At 44.1% G+C, this 25,184-nt stretch overlaps 1 protein-coding gene across 1 annotated transcript; it reads right to left on the reverse strand.

Annotated features, from left to right (window-relative positions):
* Positions 1–12,712: 12,712 nt before the first annotated feature.
* Positions 12,713–19,290, reverse strand: PSMB5 (proteasome 20S subunit beta 5). The gene is made up of 3 exons (XM_043555782.1): positions 19,030–19,290; positions 18,002–18,308; positions 12,713–13,218 (listed from the first exon to the last, which is right to left on the reverse strand). The coding sequence occupies exons 1-3, from the start codon at positions 19,225–19,227 to the stop codon at positions 12,932–12,934; spliced, it is 792 nt and encodes a 263-aa protein (XP_043411717.1). The 5' UTR covers positions 19,228–19,290; the 3' UTR covers positions 12,713–12,931.
* Positions 19,291–25,184: the final 5,894 nt, after the last annotated feature.

Below are 25,184 nucleotides of genomic sequence, written 5' to 3' on the forward strand. Positions count from 1 at the left end.
TTTTATATACCTAACCTACTGAACCTCATAGTTTAGTCTAGCCTACTTTAAAAGTGCCTAGAACATTTACATTAGCCTACATTTGGGCAAAATCATCTAACACAAGCCTATTTTATAATAAGGAGTTGACTATCACATGTAATTTATTGAATGCCGTACCATAAGTGAAAAACCAAATGGTTATAAATGTATTGGTTTATCCTTGTGATGGTGTGGCTGCCTGTGAGTTGCGGCTCACTGCTTCTGCCCAGCATCATGAGAAAGTATCCTACTGCATATCACTAACCCCGGAAAGAGCAAAATTCAAAATTCCAAGTATGGTTTCTACTAAGTGTGTATCACTTTCACTCCATTGTAAAAAAAAAAAAAAAAAAAATCCTAAGTCAGGGACCATCTATAATAATGTGACTAAGTTTATATATATAATAAAAGATAGACCTGGGATTTGAACCCAGAAAATCTAGCTCCAGAGTCATAGTTCCTAACCATATGCCTCACAAGCTCCACAGTGCAGCTTTTAAAAACATTGTTATCTAATTGGAAAAAATTAGATACACAACATTCCACAAAATAAATGGCCTGAAAGCTTTCAAAATATCATGTCTTGAAGCCACACACAAAGGTAGGAGGACTGTTCTGAATTAAAGGACAATATAGAGACATAACAACTAAATGCAAAATATGACCCTTAATTGGATCTGAATCAGAAAAAAATGAGTTACAATGGACATTACTAGAAAACAACTGGGGAAAATTGAATATGATAAATGGAATTAAATACTATGGGTCAGTATTAAACTGGCAGGTTACTGGCATCCCCATTTTACAAGAAATCAAGTATCAGAGCTTACTACAAAGTCTCATAGCTAACAGGTGGCAGACCTGAACCCCCAAGCCAACTGTTCTATTTACAGCCCCGCACTCCCCGTACACCCCTGTTTCAGTGATTTCCTGGCTGGCAGTCAAACCTTCTCCATACAATTGTTGGTTCTCAAAGCCCAGGACGTTCTTGGTAGAATCTGGTTCTCAGCAGAAAGGCCTGTTGCCTCCAGCATCGTTTTCATCCAGACAGCACCCTTGCTTCTGTGGCAACCCAGCTTTGCCTTTTATCTGAAAATGAGATGGCAGTGTTTATATTCTTGAGGGTTATAGATTTTCTATTTATTTTCCCACAATTTTTTCATTAAAAATTTTTTAAACATTTTTTTTGTTTAATTTTTTTAATGTTTATTCAGTTTTGAGAGATGGAGAGCAAGCAGGGGTGGAGCAGAGGGAGAGGGAGACACAGAATCTGAAGCAGGCTCCAGGCTCTGAGCTGTCAGCACAGAGACAGACGTGGGGCTCGAACTCACAAACTGCGAGATCATGATCTGAGCTGAAGTCAAACACCTAACTGACTGAGCCACCCAGGCGCCCCTCCATTAAAAAAAAATTTAATAATACAAGCAAGCCAGGAAATCACTAGGAAAACATGGATTTTGGATAGGAATATACTACGACATTTCATATCCTCAAACGTACAGGTGGTCGTTTTCAAAATGTTAGGATGAAGGAAAAATAGAATTGTTAACAACGATTATTATAATTGAAATTTATTGGGGTGCCTGGGTGGCTCAGTCGGTTGAGGATCTGACTTGATTTCAGCTCAGGTCATGATTCTAGGGTTGGGGGATCAAGCGTTGTGTTGGGCTCTGCTTCAGATTCTCTCCCTCTCTCCCTCTGCCCCTCTCCCCAACTTGTGCTCTAAAAAAAAAATATATATATATTTTTATATACATATATAAATATATGTATATATTTTATATATGTATATATTTACATATGTATATAAATATATATATATAATATATATATTACATATATTTATATATATGTATATATGTATATGTATATATGTATATATGTATATATATATGTAATATAATATATATTACATATATATTACATATATTTATATATACATATATATGTATATAAAATAAATATATATTTATTATATATATGTATATATTTGACATCCATTGAGGGTCTCCTTGGGCCAGGTACTCTTCCATTTAATCAATCTATAAGTACTATTATACTGTCTCTTTATTTTATTTTTTCATAATGTAATTTTATTTATTTTTTGAAGTTTATTTATTTTTGAGAGAGAGAGCATGAGCAGGGGAGGAAGAGTGTCAGAGAGAGGGAGACAGAGAATCTCAAGCAGGCTCCTCCACACTGTCAGCGAAGAGCCCGATGCAGGGCTCGAATTCATGAACTATGAGATCGTGACCTAAGCCAAAATCAAGAGTCAGACACTTAACCCACAGAGCCACCCAATGCCCCTACTGTTTCTTTTACTGATGAGAAAACAGACTCAGAGAGGGAAGGTAAATCTCAAAGTCACCGAGCTCATTAAATGGTGGAGTCAGAACTTGAATTCAGGCCTCCAGACTTCAGAACCTGTGCTCTTGACCAATCATGAGTCTCTGACTAAATTGACAACATGCTCTCAGCCTTGCTGTGTTACCCTCTTTTGGTCTCTTACTTGGAGTCTATGAAAAATAAGCTGTCTTCCCTCTGAGAATCAACAGAATGTTCATGCCTGCCCCTCACCCACCCACCAATGTCTCCTGGGATATATTTTAAATTATGAGTCCATTTCTACAAATGTCAGAGTTAAGTTGGAAAAGCCATTTCTTTTTAAGTTTCTTTTTCCCCCCTGTGGTTATAAAGGAATCTTTGGTAGAAAGTTTGAGTAAAGCATTTTTGTGCTATTAGGTAATGAGAATAGAAAGAAAATGCACCTTTTTCACCTAAAAAAAAATCACAATTTTAAACTCTAAAGCATTTGAGATTTCAAATGTTAAACTTTACAGATGACTTGTCGATTGAAGAAAAGCTGCTCATTTGGCTTTGACTCAAGCAGATCTCTTTATTTTAAGCTGTTTCTGTTCAGTGAGATCCCATGGGAGCCCCCACATACAGTGAAATCTGACCTGCCCTGGAGTGAGGCTGGGGAGCTGATTCTGACAGTCATTCATTAACACACCCGAGAACATTTTAGAACAGTAGTGGAAGGAAATCCCAGAGCCAGCTGGGAGGGTGTCCTTAGAGGCACTGGAGAGGGAAGTGTGAGTTGTCTGAGAGAGTTGAAGTTTGGAGACATGAAAGAGGTTATAGAAAGGTGGAAGGTAATGCAAAGGAAAAGAGAAAGGAAGACAGACAGGCAGCCGAGAACAGTACTCAATGAATAGTAAGCAAAAGAGTTTATGTTGTAGCAGGAGTGAAGGCAGATTAGATTTTAAGATAAAAATTTCTGAATCAGACAGATTATTAAATGCAAAGGAAATTGTGTAAATAGCTGGGAAGTCTTTCTTAAAGACCAGTAAAAAATAAATACCAAAAAAAGTTAAAGTGCCAAGAAAATTAAATACAGATAAATGTGAAAAACGAGGAGGATGAGGAAGAGGAGAAGAAGAAGAAAGATAAATGCCAGCTAATGTATTTGCAAGAAATGACAGCAATCGAAAAAATAATGTTTGCCAACCACCAAAGCAAAAATTATTTCAGGAAGGATAATCAGTAGTTGCTAAATCCACTGGGTGCAAGACTGCAGGAGAACAGGATATTCACATGATCTCAAATAATCACTCTACCTATTATTAGTTTACTAAGTAATTACAAAGGGCAAACATGTCTTTACAATGGAGAAATCTAGCAGACAAACTTCACATCACCAATAACGTAACAAACTGACATGTGTCTCCATATGCAGTACAATGGAAAATACACAATACCACCTAGGTAATATTCTTGCTACCAATGTTTAACCCGAGTCTAATCAGGAGGAAACAATCAGACAAATCCAGTTTGCTCGTGGCAAATGATGGCCTGGACTCTTTAAAGTACAAATGTCATGGGGCGCCTGGGTGGCTCAGTCGGTTAAGTGTCCAACTTTGGCTCAGGTCATGATCTCATGGTTTGTGGGTTTGAGCCCTGCATTGGGCTCTGTGCTGACAGCTCAGAGCCTGGAGCCTGCTTCCAATTCTGTCTCCTCTCTCTGCCCCTCCGCTGCTCATGCTCTCTCTCTCAAAAATTAATAAATGTTAAAAAAATTTTTTTAAGTACAAATGTCATAAAAGACACATAGACAAATATGGGAGCCTTTTTTAAATTAAAGGAAACTAAAAAGATATGACAATTAAATGTGATATGTGAGCCTGGGGCTGCCTGGGTGGCTCAGTCGGTTGAGAGACCGACTTCAGCTCAGGTCATGATCTCACACTCCATGAGTTCGAGCCCCGCGTCAGGCTCTGTGCTGACAGCTCAGAGCCTGGGTCCTGCTTCTGATTCTGTGTCTCCCTCTGCCCCTCCCCCATTCATGCTCTGTCTCTCTCTGTCTCAGAAATAAGTAAACATTAAAAAAAAATTTTTTTAATGTGATGTGTGAGCCTTGATTGACTTCTGGATCAAGAAAAGAGAAAACATTATGGACGTAATTTGGACAAATGAGGAATTTGAATATGGACTAGATATCAGATAATATAATTATATCAATGCTACATTTCTTGGTGTGGTAATACAGTTTTATAGGAGAATACCTTAGTTCTTGGGAGACATATTTAGGGATAAAATGCCATGAATCCTTAACCTACTTTCAAATGATTAAGTCAAATACATACTAACAAATAGATATATACTTAGAGATAAAACAAATGTGGCAAATTTGTTATCAAATTTGATATCAATTAGTGGACCTATAGGAAGGGTATATGGGTATTTGTTGTACTATTCTTTCAACTTTTCTGGTCTTGAAACATTTCAAAAAATTTTTAAAAAGTAGATAATGTTTTTGCTTTAGATATTTAGATTCAGCCTTTACTTGAGACAAGGAAATAGTCCCATGGACTCTGGAATTCTCTGATTTATTTTAGGACTCTGTTACAATGCTTCAGAAAATGCCAAAGTGTGTGTTAATCTAGAATGTCAAAGAATGTGTTTTTGTTTTAATTTTTAAAAAGGTATTTATTTTGAGGGGCACCTGAGTGGCTCAGTCAGTTAAGCATTTGACTTGGTTTCTGCTCAGGTCATGATCTCATGGTTCATGAAATCAAGCCCCGAATGGGGCTCTCTGCTGATGGTGCTGAGCCTGCTTGGGATTCTCTCTCTCTCTCTCTCTCTCTCTCTCTCTCTCTCTCTCCCCCTCCTGTGTCTCTTTCTCAAAATAAATAAATAAATTGGCATGCCCAGGTGGCTCAGTCCATTAAACGTCTGACTCTTAGATTCAGCTTAGGACATGATCTCATGGCTCAGGAATTCTAGCCCTGCATCAGGCTCCTGCTGACAGTGAGGAGCCTGCTTGAGATTCTCTCTCTCTCTCCCTCTCTGTCTACCTCTCTCCCACTCTCTCTCTCAAAATAAATAAACTTAAAAATATTATAAATAAACAAACTTTTAAAAAAGTCATTAAAATTTATTTGTTTTTTTTTTAATTTTTTTTTAACATTTTATTTATTTTTGAGACAGAGAGACACAGAGTATGAACGGGGGAGGGGCAGAGAGAGAGGGAGACACAGAATCGGAAGCAGGCTCCAGGCTCTGAGCCATCAGCCCAGAGCCTGACGCGGGGCTCGAACTCACGGACCGCGAGATCGTGACCTGGCTGAAGTCGGACACTTAACCGACTGAGCCACCCAGACGCCCCAAAATTTATTTGTTTTGATAGAGAGAGAGAGAGAGAGCACACAGGGGAGAAGCAGAGAGAGAGAGAGAGAGAATCCCAAGCAGGCCCCTCACTGTCAGCACAGAGGTGGATGCAGGGTTCAGTCCCAAAAATCAGGAGATCATGCCCTGAGCTGAAACCGAGAACTGGATGCTTAACCAACTGAGCCACCCAGACCCCCACAAAGAATGTTTTTAAACAGGTAGAAGAAGAACAAGTGGCAACAATTCTAGATTGTGGAAAAAAAAAAAAAAAAAAAACAACCCAATGAAAAATGGCTTTTGTTTTTAAGGTGTGGGGGTTGGTGATGCATGAACCTCATTTTCACCATCGATTAGTCCTTCCCTTGTAAAGAGCAACTCACTCACGCACCTGACATCCAGGGACCAGTCTTGAGTATTGGCTAAGCCCCTACCCATCGATCTAACAGAAAACAAAACAAAACAGCACAATAAGACAGACACTCTACAGAGCTACCTTGAAACTCAATTCTTCAGGGCCTGACCATATTGTGTGTGAGACTAATCCTATCATTTGGAGAGAAAGATTACAGAACTGCAGAATCTGGGCAAGGTGGGATGGCAGGACTGCTCCTTAAAACTGCTTTTTATGGGGTGTCTGGCTGGCTCAGTCTGTGGAACATGCGACTCTTGATCTTGGGGTTTTGAGTTTGAGCCCCAGGTTGGGTGTAGGGATTACTTCAAAATAAAATCTTAGGGGCTCCTGGCTGGCTCAGTCGGTGGTGCTTGCAACTCTTGATCTTGGGGCTGTGGGTTCGAGCCCCATATTGGGTGCAGAGGTTGCTTAAAAATAAAATCTTAGGGGCGCCTGGGTGGCTCAGTCGGTTGGGCGTTCGACTCTTGATTTCGGCTCAGGTTGTGATCTCGCAGTTCCGTGGGTTCGAGCCCTGCGTCAAGCTCTGTGTGCTGGCCTCCAGGAGCCTGCTTGGGATTCTCTGTCTCCTTCTCTCTCTCTGCCCCTCTCCTGGTCACACTCTGTCTATCTCTCTCAAAATAAATTAAAAAATAAAATAAAATTGTAATAAAATAAAATAATGTAAAATAAAATCTTAAAAAATAATAAAATAAAAAAACTTACTTTTTATTACACCTAGCTGTCTTCATTTATAAGTAGGGGATGGCATAACACTTTAAAAATATGCTCAAAGCAAGTAATTTTTTCTTAATTAAAAAAATTAATATACGCTTCAGAGTATGCTTAAGAGCAGCAAACAGCATCTTAAAATTCAACAATTATAGGGAGTCACAGTTCTGAGAAGGGTAAGAAAGAATCACTGGCATAAGGGCACATAGAAGTCCTTCATTCATTCATTTATTCATTAAGATACATGTATTATATAATCTCTACTGAGTAGCCTACACTATGCTAGTCACAAGGGGACAAAGAGTAAGTATAGTAAGTGTTTGACTGAAAAGGATGACAGACATATCACAAAATAATCAGAGACCCTACAGAGATGTTCTTCAAAGTGGCACATGCCTCGGATGGTTTAAAATATTTAAGTTACTTTACTTATTTTGAGAGAGCGAGTGTGCAGGAGGGGCAGAGAGAGAAAGAGATGGGATCCCAAGCAGGCTCTGCACTGTCAGTGCAGAGCCCAACGCCGGGCTTGAACTCACGAACCATGAGATCATGACCTGAGCTGAAATCAAAGATGCTTAACTGAGCCACCCGGATGCCCTGCCTAAAACTATTTAAATGAGACAGGGGAACACTGCTACCCCTAGCCAAGAACCGCATTCAGTCTCTATTGACTCAAGGCTGAGCTTCCCTTATGCACATTTTGCTTCTTTGGGAGGTACCATGAGACTGTGCTTAATCTGTTGCTCTGGTTTAAAATGCTCCACTGTTTTCTTTTCTAGAGATTAAGCTGGGGGTACAGCCCCAAGATTCAAGAGACACAGGGTGAGTATGACCCCTCCCCCAGAACCCTGGTACTTGGTGGATTCCCTCTGATCAGGTGACATTGCACAGCACCCCTGGAGAAGAGCTACCATGAAAGAAGAGCCTGTGTATTCTATGAAACTCTGTATGCATGGGGAAGCTTAGAATATATGTCCCTGGGCCAACAATGGTATGTATTGAGGCTAAGCTGGGTAAAAGGCTGCAGTAGTTGCAAAAATATCCCCTTGACCTTGGTCCCTTCTGATCTGCACACATTCCTACTTAGAGCTACTTATTTCCTTCCCACTGGAAGCACCTGCTATTCTGGTCTTCCTGGGAGTTTGTGGCCTTCCTGGGAGTCTCCCCAGCCTTGGCCCTGACCTGTGGGCATTACAGAAAAACAGGGATGAGTTATGCATATGTGAGGTATGTGGCCAGGGGGTATGAAGCAGAAGGAAGAAGGGATCTCTTCACGAACCTAAAAGTAAAAATGTAAAAGGTACTGAATCTGTGATCCTGCCTCACTTACCCTGTTCCTCTTATGAGACAGATTTCTACTTTTCTGTCTTTGGCCTGGCTGAGGTGGTTCTGAGCACTCAAAGCTTTTTCCCAACCTTGCACAAGCAGGGTAGTCATGGAGAGTTTCTTGCGGAATGTAAGTGACTGTGACAGTACAGGGGCAACACACAGGGAGGCACGTGTTCATTATGTATGGCTGGAGAAATTATCTGTCTCCAGGGGGACATGTTTCATTGTGCATTAGCTTCTAGCCGCTTCCTTCCTCCTGGTTTCTCTGCCCACTCTGTCGATCACTGTCCTTCGGAGTCTCCTTCCCACCCCCCACCTGTCCCTCTTCCACAGCGCCGCTCTGCCCATCACTGTCTCCTGCCACATCCACGTCTCGCTCTCCACTTTGCTCACTCTCTCCCTTGCTGCCCAGGACTTTGCTTTTCCATTTCTGTCATTTGTCTCTTGTTTTCCCTAGCTCGCATTCTCTCATTCCATCTGTGTTTCTCTCTGCAGTACCAGCATTTTGGGTACCCCGAAGCTAGTGATAACCTTTTCTTGTTACATTAAAGTCCATAGCAGCACTTGGTTTATTGATTGATTGGTTTTTATTTTAATTCTGTGGAGGAAAGAAAAGGGAATTCTTACAAAGTGAGAGAACAGAGAGAAAGCATGAAATCAAGCAGAGGGAGAATAGAGAGACAGGGCAGCCTGAGAGGATGGGGTCAGGGCCAGAGAGGAAGGCATCAGAAGAGGTGGAATCCATGGTGTCTAATTTCCCTTCAAATAAACTAGGTCAGATATTCATGGCTGATGACAGCTGAATCTGGATTATAAAGGGTTAAGTATTAAGTTAGGCTTGGCACCTAACTCAGAGGGAAAAGCTTCAGGGAGAAATGAGTTGGGTTAAATAAACCCAAGAAGCTGATGTGGGTAGAATTTCTTCTGCCTGACCCACTAACAACTGCGAACAGGACATTTTGGAAATGGTTTTTATTGAAATGCTTCAGTGGGGCATAGCCCCTGGAAGCAAGAACTTGGCTCAGAGGCCAGGCCTGGGGAGCACTGCAGGAATGTGGACAGTCAGTTGACCGGAGGGAGGGGGTGGGGAAGGAGGGGCGGCCAGGGTCAGGCAGGAGGTGGCAGCAGCTGCTGATCAGGGCAGTTCTGATGCTGTGTGTGCTCCCTCCTCTTGCCTGCTATAATTAAAGCTTTCCCAATATGATTCTGGCCTCCTGAAGGGAAACTAGAATTTTGAAAACAAACAAGAAACAAACAAAAAAACCAGCAGAGATGCTTGGTTGCAATATATGCATATTTTAATCAGAAAGCACTTAATCATGTCCCGAGGTCACTGCCGCTGGTCAGTTTCACAGTACCTCATCTCCTGCTATAGCCCTGGCAGGAGGGGCTCTTCTAGGAAAACAAACAAAAATACCAACATGAAAAACCCTAACTGTACGCACAGGATTAGATATGCTCATGTAAATCCTTCACTGACCCCATCCTCTTCCTTCCGTTCTGACACAAGGGAAATGCTGCCCCCAGAGTGTTCCTCCACACTTTTTTACCTTACTCCCTTTTCCTCCCACCTCTTGTTCCTCTCCCACAACGGACCACACAGAATCCATGGACCAGAATAAATCCGTTGTTTTATTTTCCCTCAAAGGATGTAACCTTCCACTCCCCAAATGGCTTTGACAGTTTTCTCATTTGCTAGCTGAGGAGGATATCAAGAGACATTGACCTTCTGGTTTTGCCTAAAGAGGGAACACTCAAGAACTATTATGCTCCTGTCCCTGATTTCCTTTCATTGTGCCCTTCCTCCCCCTCCCCCATGTCCTTGCCTACCTTTTCCCTTTCCCTCCTGAACATTCTGCTCTCCCCACAGCCCTCCCTCGCCTGGTGTGGAGATGCTATGGGGCTCGTCTGCCTTCAATCCCACAGCATTCCCTGCTACCAAGAGAAAGCACAGGGCCTCGAGGAGTGCTTGCTCCCTATTTAATCAGATTAGTCCCATTACCTACCCTGAGGAGTCAGATTCTGGTGTCACTGAGCTATCTCTGGAAGGAGGAGAAATTGTCAGACATCACTTAAAGAGCCCTGTCCTGTGGACGCCTGGGAACTGCCGAGAGAAATTAATCTTCCAGCTATTTAAGGCAATTTCTTTTCCATCATCCTTTGTCAAGAGGACTGCACTGGGAAATGAATCTGATGGGAGTCCCTGAACTGGTCCACTCCACTCAACAGAATCTCTCCAGCACTGTGCGGCATCCATCATCCCCACACAAGCGGAGACATACAACATCACTGCAAAGCCAGCTCCCCACCAGCACTTGGCAGCAAGAAGTCACAATTGCACAGGGTGGGCCTGACTGGGCCTAGTCACTTGCAATTTTCCTCTACCTCTGCTCTACTTTCTCTCCAGAAAACCTACCAAAAATCGATCTCTTCCATTAATCGAATCTTTCTTTTATCTAAGATCCAGGAAGGCAGCGAAAGGGACATCTGCAGAACAGAACATGGGACTGATGGTTGTGCATTTTCTTGCCTGAACATAAGGATCCAGTCAGTGCCGGGGTGCCTGGCTGACTCAGCTGGTTCAGCGTCCAACTTTGGCTCAGGTCATAATCTCACGGGTCCATGGGTTTGAGCCCTGCTTCGGGCTCTCTGCTGTCAGCGCAGAGTCTGCTTCCGATCCTCCACCCCACCCCCTGCCCCTTCCCGGCTCGCTTTCACTCTCTTAAAGATAAACAATTATTAGGAAAAAAAAAAAAAAAAGATTCAGTGTAGAATAGGTGCTTACATTAAACAGCTAGACCACTACCAAAGCCAGGTGTGAAACAGAAACAGGGCAAGGGTAGCATTGCTTCAAGACCATCTCTTCTCTCCAGACTATTTTCTTTCATGGGCTAGGGGGGGCCTATGTTCATGTAAAAAAATTCCAATCTTCAACTCTCTTTCCACCCTCTCAAGGTTATTCCCCAGGGCGGCAATTTTCAAACTGTGTTCCTTGGGGTTCCAAGAAGTGCCGGGGAGTATGTGTCTATAAGGGTGTGTTGGTAGGGAGGTGATGTTGTGGACAGTGGCTCCATGGAGGAGGAAGCTCAGTGGTTAAGGCTCTGGACCCCTCAACTCTATCTCAACCTGAGTTGATTTCTTTCAGGTGTTAGAATTTCTCCTAAGAGGTTGTTTTTAGGTTTTAATTTTTATTTTTTTAAGTAAGCTCTACACCCAATGTGGGGCTCAAACTCATGACCCCAAGATCAAGAGTTGCATGCTCTACTCACTAAGCCAGCCAGGTACCCCTAAGGTTCTAATTTTGAACAAAGATCTCCAAACTAGTGTCCTGAGACGTCGATGACTGTACCTGTGTCTCTCATTCAGCTGACCATGGGCTGATGGCCTCAGAGAAGGGAGGTGCAGCATGGCTCCCGCCCCTTCTAATGGCTCCTAATGCTGAGTAGGCCCAGGTCCCCACTAGCAGCTCCCTGACTCCAGGGGCTCCCAAGGCACTTTTCAGCAAAATGAATCTCCTTAGGCACCAGTCATTTGTTTTCCAAACTCCCTTCTCCAATCTCACTAATTCCCAATTTCCCTGCATTTGACAAATGCAATTAACAAGCCTCGATCAGTTCCTGGCCGACAGCCCTCATCAATCAATATGCGACTGCATGAGGCTGAGGGGGAAGGGAAGGTACAAGAAGGGAAGGTATCCGCAGTCCAGGCAGAAGAGGCCTTACCCCCTCTATTGCTCAAACCCCTCTGCCGCAAAATGGGATGCTGGGTTGTCACCCTCACCAACCACTTTCCCCTTCCTGCTAACTATAAAAACAAAGCAGTATTGTTTTATACCCTCTCCCATCTTTTAAAGGTTTTTGCCATCAACCTCCTCTATCTCCCCTATGCTTATGTCTTCTCTTTAACAGAAGGCCTTGCCATCTGCTGACACCATAGCTTGGGAAGCCCCTCAGTGCTGGGTGTGATAAATCAGCCATTTTTCTGCTCTCAGAAGGGCCTCTTCTCCACCCACACGTCCCAATGACAATTTTGTGCTGCTTCCTGTCCAGAAGGCTCTAAGCCCACCACCAACCGCTCTGTCCCCCACACCTACACACACTGGAGCGCCAAAAGGACAAGGATCACCAACCTTGGGGTCACTACCGCTTTCACACTCACCTCTGTGTCCTCTTTTCCCAGGGTCCAAAACTTCCCTTCCCAATTGGTTCAAGATGCAAGATTCACCCTCTTCACCTTTCTGCTCTGCATGTAGCACTAGCCTCCCCTCCCCCACCACAAAGTGAAAGCTTTTTCCTCCGCAGCTCTGGCTCATACAGCCCTGTGCATCTTTCCACCTCATCAACTTTTCATCTCTTTGCAAACAGAATCGGGAAGTCTCTCCCTCCTCCCTTGCCTCTCTCTCCTTCTCCTTTGTTATTAGCTTCATGAGTGGGGATGCTAATGTATTCACTAGACAATGTCTTCACACCACTGTTTCCTGTAATTACAGTCAGTGCCCTCCCACTGTCCTGGCTTATTTGGCTGTAAAGTGCTTGGAGGAGGGACAGTGTGGACAAAAGACACAACACAGACTGTGGTCAAGTAGTGTAATGTTAACATCCAAGAAAGTAAAACAATCACCTCTGCAGCAGCAGGTCATTAACAACTGGTAACATAGAGAGGTCAACGGCACCAGAGCTTAAAAAAATTATCAATACAATTGAGGACCACTCCACTATAGGATGGGGAGCTGTGTCCACATTACCAACAATAGTCACCCCAAGAAATGCAAGCAGCCACATCTGCCCTCTTTCAGGGGGTAGATCCACTATATTTGTCATGTAGATCAGCTACATTGTCACTGGAGACTCGGATCCAGCCATCCTCTCGGACATGGTAGAGGTTGACTGCACCTCCTGAGTAGGCATCTCTATAGGTGGCTTGGTAGATGGCTCGACGGGCCAGGTCATAGGCCTGTTCCACCTCTAGGTCATAGGAGTAACCCCGATCCATGACCCCATAAGCATACACAGAGCCAGAACCTACAGAGAAGGTGGCCCCTGAGATCCGGTTTCCTTCACTGTCCACATAGTAGAGGCCTGGAAAGAGAGGTGAGGTTAGCAGGACAAAAAGAAAAAAAAAATGACCACCCCTTCTGACATCTAATTCATTTTCCAAGAACAGTTCTTCAGCTCTTTTGAAACCCAGGGGAGACCAACAGATATATGTAAGAAAATAGCACTTTGGTGCCTTGATGGCTCAGTCAGTTAAGCATCTGACTCTTGGCTCAGGTCATGATCTCATGGTTCATGGGTGTGAGCCCCACGTCAGGCTCAGCACTGACAGCACGGAGCCTGCTTAGGATTCTCGCTCTCAAAATAAATAAAGACTCCAGGATCCTACAATATACCATCTCATCTAACCTCACATTACAGTAACTCCTTTCTTGTCCTTGCTGTATAAGCAAAAAGTATAATCCAAATGACTTAGGTTTCAAACACAGAACTTCAGGCACTGTGGGAGATGTGTAACACGATTCTAGCCCTCAAACTTCAGACTATCTGAAGGACAAGACATACATCATACAGTAGGAGAAAGCCTGGAGTTTTGAATCATATTGCAAAGACCTGCACTGTCCAGTATGGGAGCCACTAGACATGTGACTACTGAGCATTTGAAATGAAGCTGGTACCACATGCTGACATGATAACACTTTGGATCCATTTGGATCCACGAAATAAAATATATTATTAAAATTAATTTCCATTAATTTTTTTTTTAACGTTTATTCATTATTGAGAGACAGAGCGTGAGCAGGGGAAGGGCAGAGGGAGAGGGAGACACAGAATCTGAAGCAGGTTCCAGCTGTCAGCACAGGGCCCGACGCGGGGCTCGAACTCACAAACCACAAAATCATGACCTGAGCCAAAGTCGGACACTTAACTGACTGAGCCACCCAATGGCCCCAAATTAATTTCCATTTTTAATTTTTAGGATGTAGCTATTACAAAATTTAAAAATACACATGTATTACTCACATTTTATTTCTATTGGACAGTGTTGCCTGTTTTCGTAAACAAAGTTTTACTGCAACACTGCCATACCCATTTGTGTACATAGGGTCTATGACTGCTTTTGTGCTAAAACAGGAGAGTTAAGCAGTTGAGACAAAGACCGGATGGCCTGCAATCCTAAGTTATTTACTATTTGGCCCTTTATGAAGAAGTTAGCTGATTTTTAGTATATATGAAAATTTAGACAAAGATTTCAATAAAATTTTTATCAATCCCAAATGCCTGCTGGACCTTTCCAACAGAATGCCCTTCTCATCAAGTTCAGATTCAAACTTCCTATCTTCAAATACTTTCAGTGGCCCTCCATTACCAACCAAAGTCATCTCTCATGTGCTGCACCAGCCCGCATTGTCAATGGCATCGTTAATCTTTTTCCTACTTCAGTGGTTCCCATCTCTCACTATGTATCAGAATCCTCTAAGGAAGCTTTTTAAAAAGATGCCCAGGACCTACCCCAGGTATTCTTTTTCAATTGGTTTGGGGTGGGGAGTAAGTATGGAGCTTGTGTTTTGAGTTCTTCAGGTGATTCTAAAGCAAGATTCTAAAGTTCTCTACTGAGAACCACAACTCATCTCAGCTTTTGGGTTTGAAGGATTCCAATGTCTACCCCCAACTAGCCCCTTCCGGGTCCCACAGCCACCGCCTTGCCTAGCTGGCTCACTAGCTGGTTCCAGATTACCTCTCTGGCTTTATGGATCCCTAACTCCTCTTCATACAACCTTAGTTGCAATTAAAGTGGGCTTTCAGGGGCGCCTGGGTGGCACAGTCGGTTAAGCGTCCGACTTCAGCCAGGTCACGATCTCGCGGTCCGTGAGTTCGAGCCCCGCGTCGGGCTCTGGGCTGATGGCTCGGAGCCTGGAGCCTGTTTCCGATTCTGTGTCTCCCTCTCTCTCTGCCCCTCCCCCGTTCATGCTCTCTCTCTGTCCCAAAAATAAATAAACGTTGAAAAAAAAAAAAATTAAAAAAAAAAAAAAAAGTGGGCTTTCAGTTACTCCCCCAAAACCGCATGCTTGTTTCCTCCCTTCCTTTGTTCACTAGCCTTCCCCTCTCTGATTTGTACATCTTGGACAAATGCCACCTACCCATGAAGTCTTTCCAAGTTCCTCCCATCAAAAGTAATCCCCTCCTTCTCAAAATTCCCTCAGCATCATATTGGTTCTTTTAAAAACAGCACTCATCTCATTTAGCCTTGTACTAAGTAATCTGTGATCCTTTCTCAATCTTTTTTGAAAAAAAAATTTTTTTTAAGTTTGAGAGAGACAGAGATAGTGCGAGTGGGGGAGGGGCAGAAGAGAAGGAGAGAGAGTCCCAAGTAGGCTCTGCACTGTCAGCATGGAGCCCGACTCGGGGCTCAAACTCTTGAAACCCTGAGATCATGATGTGAGCTGAAACCAAGAGTCAGATGCTGAACCGACTGAGCCACCCAGGTGCCCCTCTCAGTCTCTGCTTCTTGGAGAAAGGGGCTGACTCATCCTGAATGGGACAGGTTGTCAGGAAGGCTTTTTTTTTTTTTTTTTTTTTTTAAGGTAGGCTCCATGCCTTGTGTGGAGCCCAATGCAGGGCTTAAACTCATGACCCTGAGATCAAGACCTGAGCTGAGATCAAGAGTTGAATGCATGCGGCACTTGCATGGCTCAGTCGGTTAAGCAACTGACTCTTGATTTTGGCTCAGGTTATGATGTCACGGGTTCGTGAGTTCGAGCCCCACACTGGGCTCTATGGTGACAGTGCAGAGTCTGCTTGGGATTCTCTTTCTCTTTCTCTCTCTCTCTCTCTCTCTCTCTCTCTCTCCCCCCCTCCCCCGCAATAAATAAATAAACTTAAAGTCCTGGGTATCCTACAGTTGTTTGATAGAGGAAAACTAGGCACCCAGTAAGCAGGCGAACGAATGAAGCAAAAAAAGGAAGAGGAAAGAATAAACTATCTTCAAGCATTGAGGGGGAAAATGACACAGAAAGTGACTGGCTGTATTCCAGCTTGACTAGAGAAACAGACATTCAAATCTGGTTAAAAAACTGGGTTCCTCGCTGGCTCAGTCAGAGGAGCATGTAACTCCTGATCTTGGGGTCATGGGTTTGAACCCCATGTTGGGTGCAGAGATTACTCAAATACATAAAACTTAAAAACAAACAACTGGTTGAAAAGGAAGAGACATTAGATACAAGGTTAAACTTCCTGGCAAGGTCTCTATATACTAGAAAGAGAAAAAAGGCTAAGGAATTTATTTTCAGAGATGACAGAACAGGACCTAGGATCCTAGGGTATTATATCAAGCAAGGAGAGGGTGAGTCCCAAAAGCCCCTTCTAGGTCAAAGACTCTCTAAAGGGAAAAAGGGAAGAGAAATAACTAAGTTTACAGTAGCTACTTGTATAGTAGAATTTCACTGTCCAACACAGTGGTCACCAGCAACATATGGCTATTGAACACTTGAAAGGGGGCTAACGCACATGCAAAAATGTTACTATTTTAGGTATTTTGTATTAAATAAATAGTTAAAATTAATTTCCCAATCTTTTTTGCTTTTTAAATATATCCATTAGACAATCTTTAAAAATTTTAATTATTATTAAAAAAAATTTTTTAATGTTTATTTTTGAGAGATAGAAAGAGAGAGAGCATGAGCAAGGGAGGGGCAGAGAGAGAGAGGGAGACATAGAATCTAAAGCAGGGTCCAGGCTCCAAGCTGTCAGCACAGAGCCTGACGCAGTGTTCAAACTCACAAATAGTGAGATCATGACCTGAGCCGAAGCCGGATGCTTAACCAACTGTGCCACCCAGGCACCCCAGTTATTATTTTTTAAGTAAGCTCTAAACCCAACATAGGGCTTGAACTCATGACCCTGAGAACAGGAATTGCATTCTCTGTTGACTAAGCCTGCCAGGTGCCCCTCCATTAGACAATTTTACTAAAAAAAAAAAAAAAAAAAAATGTTAATGTTTATTTTTGAGACAGAGAGAGACAGAGCATGAATGGGGGAGGTTCAGAGAGAGGGAGACACAGAATCTGAAGCAGGCTACAGGCTCTGAGCTGTCAACACAGAGCCCAACGTGGGGCTCGAACTCATGGACTGTGAGATCATGACCTGAGGTGAAGTCGGATGCTTAACTGACTGAACCACCTAGGCGCCCCTAGACAATTTTAAATGACATATGCAGCTCACATATTTTTATTAGAAAGCACTGACTGGTTCTTAATGTCTATTATCCAATTTCACTCTCAAATACACTCTTCATAGGTATTATTATTATTATTATTTTAAAGTTTATTTATTTATTTTGAGAGAGAGAGAAAAAGTGCGAGAGCAGGGGAGGGGCAGAGAGAGAGGAGAGAGAGAATCCCAAGCAGGATCCATGCCATCAGGGCAGGACCCGAAGCAGGGCTTGATCCCTTGAACTTTGAGATAATGACCTAACCCGAAACCAAGAGTCAGATGCTCAGCCCAATGAGCCACGCAGATGCCCCTGTAGATCTTATTATTTTACCGGAGAGAGAATAGAAGGAAAAACATTATGTGCCAAACACTACATGCTTTACGTGTATTACTTCATTTAACCACTGCAACAGATGATGAAACTAACTGGGAAAATGAGCGACCTGTGTAAGGTCACATGGGTAGTCAATGACACAGCTAATCTAAGCTCCATGCCCTCTCCTACACTGTAGTGCCTTCCTTGAACATAGAGAAGAGCCAAAACCTAATAAACACATCCTCAGTACTGACACAAAGCCCTTTCATTCACCTGTTCATCCAACCCCTCCTCTCTGTAGTGTCAGCCCAAGAATCATGTGGTTGCAGCTTAACTCACCAGGGCCTCTCTTATCCCAGCCACAGATCATGGTGCCCATGGACAGCCCCATGCCTTTATACTGATACACCATGTTGGCAAGCAGCTTGGAGGCAGCTGCTACAGAGATGCGTTCCTTGTTTCGAAGCTCATAGATTCGACATTGACGAGCCAATAGGCGCTCCCAGAAGCTGCAATCCGCTGCGCCCCCAGCCATGGTGCCCAGCAGGTAGGGATTGATCTCTATCACCTTCTTTACTGTCTGGGAGGCTATATAGGCACCCGCTGTGGCGCGAGAGTCCGCTGCAACAATGACTCCATGTTGAAACTGTTAAGATCAGAGGAAAACACAAAGCAGGCCACATCAGACCACAGAAACATCTTGACATTTCTTTTTGCATCAATGGAAACTCAGAACATCTTTTTCTCTATCGTTTTACACTTCACAATATGCTTTCCACATATTACTATCAACTAAACTTCCCATCAATCCCTCGATGGGATATAACCGGTATTAACTTCCAATTTCATTTTATAGATCAGGAAACAGGTTCAATGAGATCGAATGACTTGCCCAAGATCCTAGAGCTAGTTATTGCAAAGCTGGATCAGGAATCCCAATTGTCTGGCTCCCACTACAGTGCTCCCTCCCACCAACCTTCCCTCTCAAAAGACGCAGCTTTTCGGTTACCCTCGCCTAGCGGGGACCCAGTTTCCAAAACCTTTGGTTAATGGTTACAATACCCCACCCCCTGTCAGTGTTCATTGCTGCTGCGGCCTCCCCTTTCCTGGCCACCTGGGGTTGCCTAGGAATCAACCCAAACAGCCTCGGTTTCTTCTTCCACTTAACCCCGGCCACACGGTCCTGCGGCGCGAGAATCAAGGTCTCCCGGGGCAATGAGACAGCGAAACCATCGGGACCGGGACGAGAGGACCGAGGCTCCCACTAGGCTTCGTGGTCGCGGCCCCCGCGGGCTCCGGTCCAGCTGAGAGGCTAGGAAGGGCGCGGGCGCGCGGGACTAAGCCCGGCGCGGCGGCTGGGTCCGCACCTTGAAGGCCAGGGTGGTGGTTCCATGAAGCATTTCGATTCTCGGCTCCTCTGGGACACCCCGGTGGGGTGCGGCCAGGCTCAGCCCATCGCTGGGACTCCCTGGACCCAGATCCAGCAGATCCGCACGACCCCCGAGTCCGAAAAACCCGAGCCCGTTCACCGGTAGCGGCCTCTCCAACACGCTGGCCAGCGCCATGTCTAGTAAGGGCACAAGGAACGCCCGGCGAGAACGCCTACCAGAGAGCAGTAGGGCAACGCTTCGCCGTCACAGCTTCACTTCCTATTAAAGCTATCCCAGGGAGGAACCATTTTAACTCCTGGCAACCACGCCTCCCAAAACAAGATCCAGACACGAGGGACTATATTAACGGAAGGGTAAAAAAATAAATGGATTAATTTATTCTAAATTTAAAGGGACGCTGTTGTCATCTTGACTTTAGTCATGCAAGCAGTACTGGATTGAGTTACCCTACAGTTCATAGGAAATTGTCCATGTTGCGTGAGGGAAGTGAGGCCGGCCATCTTTGAGACGGGCGTGACTAGTTGAAAATCCTTTCCGAACCCTTAACGCTAAGTCGTCCCCGCCCTGCCGGGTGTCTGAGCGATACTTTACATCTTTGCGGCTTTAGCATCCTATTAATTCGACTGACGTTGCCATTTTGTTTAAGGGCACCCTCTAATACTAGGTAAAATAATGATCTACTCTGAGGCCATTTTCTTGTGAAGTTAGTTAAACCACAGTACTTTGTGGTAAAAATCGCAGCAAAATAAAAGTGCTATACCTCTTGTTGTCTGGTAACATTAATCACCACACTACCCACATTCTGTAACCAATTTTTAAGATTTAATATTCTCTTTACTCCCACCCTGTGGTGGAAATGCTAATAAGTAATGTATCGCCAAAGATGAAAAATAAAGAAGGAAAAGTACGGGACTCAGTTAATCCACAACTAGATTCTCAATTCAGCTGCGAATAACTGAGTCAATAGTCATTTACCATTTCAGAGCCTGGAGGAGGGTTGACGCTCTATAAAGATGTTCCAAGAGATTCTCTAACTTAAGCTTGCTAAGACGAGCTCTTTATTAATACAGGAATGTGGTATTTATCATTGTCTCTCCTTCTCTCCACCCACCTCCATTTTTCAACCCTTTTGGGACCCATAACAAACAAGGAAGTGGGCAAAGGTATGAAATGTTGCCTCCTGCTTTATGGTTCTATGAAGTCAGTGTCTGGCCTTTCTTGTTGGATTCCAGCAGCAACATCCATCAATATCTAAATTCCACTTTCCTCTGATGCCCAACTCAGCCCCTCCTCTTCCCCAGTAGACTCTGCATATGTTGTATTTTTAATGCTGAAATTTGGCAACCCTTTCCAAGCCCAACCATCAGAATGTAATGAAGCAGAAGATCTTTATCTGCGTCTCACACTTGGATGGTGTCGAAAATGCGGAGTGCCTCTGTTTATAGATCAGGTATTATTTTGCGGTCCCCCCTGCAATGCAACTAGTCCTCTTTCTGACTTTTCCCTGTGGTTCCTTCACACTGCCACTAATAGCATTTGTTCGTCTCTGAAGACACTTTTGCATTTTACCTGGCTGTTAAGTGTACATTTATCTCCTAATTGATTGTGAGTTTCTAAAGACAGGTATTTCTGCACTATTCATCTCAGCGCCCACTGTATGCCTAGGTAATGCTTGCCAAATGAATACATGAGAGCATGACAACAATGTTCTTCCAGTCACAGAGGCTTGAAGCCCCGGCTCATCTCTGACAACTCCTCTTCCTTTCCTTCACATTCAGTAAGTTGTCAAATCCTGTTGATTTTTCCTCTACGATGCTTCTCATGTCCTTTTTCATTGCAACTGATATCACCTTATTTGCTCGCCTCTGATTACTGAAATAGTCTCCCACCTGATTTTCGGGGCCCAAACTGTACTCTCTAATTCATTTTGCACAGCATCAGATTGATTTTCCTAAAATATTCTCTTAATCTTTTTTTTTCCTAATTTTTGTTTGTTTGTTTATTTATTTATTTTGAGAGAGAGGGCACATGGGGTAGGGGCAGAGAGAGAGGGAGACAGACCTCCAAGCAGGCTCCACACTGACACACTGCAGAGCCTCATGTGCGGCTCAAACTCACAAACCATGAGATCATGAGCCAAAATCAAGAGTCAGACCCTTAACCAACTAAGCCACCCAGGTGACTCATTCTCTTAATCTTATCACTTGCCTGCTTAAATATGTTCTGTAAAATTCAACAGCTCAGCATGGCATTCAAGGCCTTCTGTAATCTGTTTCCAGCTTACCTTATATTGGTTCAATAGATAGATAGATGGATAGATAGACAGACATAGATATATGTATATCATCTGTCTCTATATCTATCTGTATCTATATATAGAGAGATATATGTCACACAGAGAAAGACAAACACTGTATGATCTCACTTATATGATGAATTTAACAAAGCCAAACTCATAGAAACAGAGAATAGATTGGTGGTTACGGGGGGTTGTGTGGTAGGGGAAAGGGGGAGATGTTGGTCAAAGGGTACACACTTCCAGTTATGAGAAGATTAAGTTCTGGGAATCAAATGTACAGCATTGTGACTATAGTTAACGATGCTGCACTGCATTATATACTTATAAGTTGCTAAGAGAGTAGATTTTTTTTAATGTTTATTTATTATTATTTTTTTGAGAGAGAGAGAGAGAGAGAGAGAGTGTGCGAATGGGGTAGGTGCAGAGAGAGAGGGGGACACAGAATCCAAAACAGGCTCCAGGCTCCGAGCTGTCAGCACAGAGCCCAACGCGGGGCTGGAACAAACCATGAGATCCTGACCTGAGCCGAGGTCAGATGCTTAACCGACTGAGCCACCCAGGCAACCTTAAGAGAGTACATTTTAATTTTTTTTTTCAACGTTTATTTATTTCTGGGACAGAGAGAGACAGAGCATGAACGGGGGAGGGTTAGAGAGAGAGGGAGACACAGAATCAGAAACAGGCTCCGAGCCATCAGCCCAGAGCCCGACGCGGGGCTCGAACTCCCGGGCCGCGAGATCGTGACCTGGCTGAAGTCGGACGCTTAACCGACTGCGCCACCCAGGTGCCCCAAGAGAGTACATTTTAAATGTTCTTCCCACCACCACAAAAATGGTTAATTATGTGAAGTGAAGGATGTGTTAACTAACTTTATTGTGGTAAACATGTTGCAGTATATACATGTATCAAATCATTACACTGTACTCCTTACACTTACACAATGTCATATGTCAATTTTATCTCAATAGAGTGGACTTGGGGGAAAAATGATAACTATTGTGGTTCGGAGGTGAGAGAGGAGATTAATACAGTTTGGGTTGAGGTTGGGCGACCAAGAAGGCTTTGCTAAGGAGGTGTGGATTCGTTTCCCTAAACACCACTTGGGTCCCATTGTTCCTCAAACCAACAGCCTCTCCTTTCTCAGACCAGAAGGATTTTCAGAGTAGATGATACTTAAGCCAGGCTTTTAAGGATAGGATTCATATTGATAGAGGGGAGGGGCACCTGACTGGCTCATTCGATACAGCGTTCAAATCTTGATCTCGAGGCTGTAAGTTTGAACCCCACATTGGGTGTAGAGATTCCTTAAAAGTAAATAGTAAAGGGGCGCTTGGATGGCTCACTTGCTTAGGCATCTGACTCTTGATTTCGACTCAGGTCATGATCTCCCAATTCATGAGATTGAGCCCCATGTTGGGCTCTGCGCTGACAGCACGGAGCCTGCTTTGGATTCTCTCACTCCCTCTCTTTCTGCCCCTCTCCCACTTGCATTCTCTCCCTTACTCCCCTCTCTCCCAAAATAAATAAACAAACATTAAAAAAATAGATGAAAAAGGTAGATAAAGGGGGAGTGTGAGATGTGTTAGGAATAGCATGAAAAGAGGTTGTGGTGGATGGATCAGGGTTGCACCATAGTGGGTCTTAAATGCCAGCCTGGGGAGGAGAAGGTGGTTTGAGTTTGATCTTGTAGCCCTTCAAGGTTTCTTAGTAGGGAAGACACAAGATTTGAGTGATATCTTAGGAAAACATGTCAGTGTGGAGGATAAGATTAGAGGGGACACTGGAGGATGGCCAATTAGAAGGCCATTCAACTGTCCAGATCTGACTTGAGAATGGCTTGACCTAGGGAGGTGACAATCCATTCATATACGAAACATCTAAGGCTTAATCTTTAAAATCAGTAGACATTCTGGGGAACCTGGGTGGCTCAGTCAGTTAAGTGTCTGACTCTTGGTTTTGGCTCAGGTCATGATCTCGTGGTTGGTGGGTTTGAGCCCCGTGTCGAGCTCTGTGCCGACAGCTCAGAGCCTGGAGCCTGCTTCGGATTCTGTGTCTCCCTCTCTCTCTGCCCCTCTGCAGCTCACACTGTCTCTGTCTCAAAAATAAACGTTTAAAAAAATGAAAACAAAACAAAACAGGAGACATTCTTATCTGTCTAGTAAGAGAGGGAGAAAGAAGGGAGAAAGACTGGTTGGACTTTACTGTGACATCCTGGTTTCTCTGGTCTTCCCATGACATGTTTGCACTTGCCATTATAGCGACTCCACGGCCCTGTCATCATGGTATCTGGAGGGCCTGGGATCTTTCTCTTGTGTGTGTGTCTGTTTCTTTGACTAAACCCATTTCCACAGCACCCCTTTGAGCTGCAGTGTTTGGTAAAATATAGTCCAGATGGTGCTGGAAGAAGTTGCAGCTTGCCGCTCTGTCCCAATCTACTTTGTCTTTCTGAAGGGCCAGCTGTCAGGGTCTACTAACCCCACCCCTTGACCACCCCTGGTTGGTCTAAGACTTAGACTCAGCGTTATGGGGACAAGGTCAGTTGTTTCTCTTGCCTTGGAACTACAAATATCTCTCTTGCTATTGTTAACTATTGGGCGGAAGGGGGCGGGGAGAGGGAAGGCCATTAGATGCTTTCAGCTACATCCTCAGAACTTTTACATAATCAGAGAAGCTAGACTGCCAGAGAACTGTCAGGAACTCTCTCTCTGTCTTTATGCAGATGGAAGTTCATATTCACCTCCAAAGCAGAGTTGAACGAGAGCTCCACATTCTAGGTTCCCTTCACCCTGGCCCCTCCATACCTTGCCTTTGTGGAAGGTATTTGAGCTCCCCTCCTCCTCACATAAGACTTTCTGGAGGTGCCTGGCTGACTCAGTGGGTTAAGAGGCCGACTCTTGATCTCAGCTCAGGTTATGATCTCACAGTTTCTGAATTTGAGCTGGGTTCTGTGGTGATGGCTCAGAACCTGCTAGGGATTTTGTCTCCTTCCCTCTGCCCCTCCCCCACTCGCATGCTTGCGTGCACTCTCTCTCTCTCAAAATAAATAAAAAAATAAACTAAAAAAAAAAAAAACTTTTCTCTTGGTCTAGGTCCATTTCTTTTTCTCCACCTGACTGGAAAGTGAAGGTGTGAGCTGAGCTTTAGAGTTCCCTGGGCCCAGACCCCTGAAGAGAGAACTCAACATCAAAGACTCCTGCCTTGGTGGGCCCACAGCACTCTATTCTTTTCTTTTAAGTAAGCTCTATATCAAACATGGGGCTCACAACCCTGATATCAAGAGTCACATGCTCTACCAATGGAGCCAGCCAGGTGCCCCTTACAGCATTCTATTCTGATTCCATCAGAGATCCACTTGTCTTTACCTCCTCCTAGGCTGGGAGCTCTTTCCAGACAGGGACAGAGCTTTATCTGTCTCTGCAAGCCCAATGCGCCCCACAGGAAAAATAAGAGGGACCCAGATGTGCTCCTTACACTCTTGCCTCCCTTCCTTTGAGGTTACCCCAGATCCCACTCCGCTCCAAGTGCTTGGAGGATGATGGACAGGGGACTCCTTGGGTGACGCTCAGATGTGTCACGAGCAGCGTCTTCCCAACAGTGGAGACTTCACCGGCCTCGTCCTGTCTCCCCTTAGCAATCCTCTGAGAAGGAGGAGGCTGCTTCTCAGCCAGTCCCAAAGCCTGATTTGGGGTTAGGGAGAAGCGAAGCCACAGATCACATGCCTCTCTCACCAGTTCTGGCCGCAGCCCAGCTTCTCTTTAGCGTCTCTTTCTCCACTTGACTCCGGCCCACAAATCCCTGCCTTGTTCCTTCCAACCATCACTCAGCCCCAGGG

The sequence above is a fragment of the Prionailurus bengalensis genome, chromosome B3 (assembly GCF_016509475.1).
Source record: "Prionailurus bengalensis isolate Pbe53 chromosome B3, Fcat_Pben_1.1_paternal_pri, whole genome shotgun sequence".
NCBI classification, from domain to species: Eukaryota; Metazoa; Chordata; class Mammalia; order Carnivora; family Felidae; genus Prionailurus; species Prionailurus bengalensis.

What these genes read in the sequence shown, in the direction of transcription:
- PSMB5 (XM_043555782.1), bottom strand. Translation starts at nt 19,227, where the DNA reads ATGGCGCTGGCCAGCGTGTTGGAGAGGCCGCTACCGGTGAACGGGCTC. An exon ending in CCACCACCCTGGCCTTCAAG is followed by an intron (nt 18,309 to 19,029) that starts GTGCGGACCCAG and finishes TGATCTTAACAG; the next exon opens with TTTCAACATGGAGTCATTGT. An exon ending in CTGGGATAAGAGAGGCCCTG is followed by an intron (nt 13,219 to 18,001) that starts GTGAGTTAAGCT and finishes CTCTCTTTCCAG; the next exon opens with GCCTCTACTATGTGGACAGT.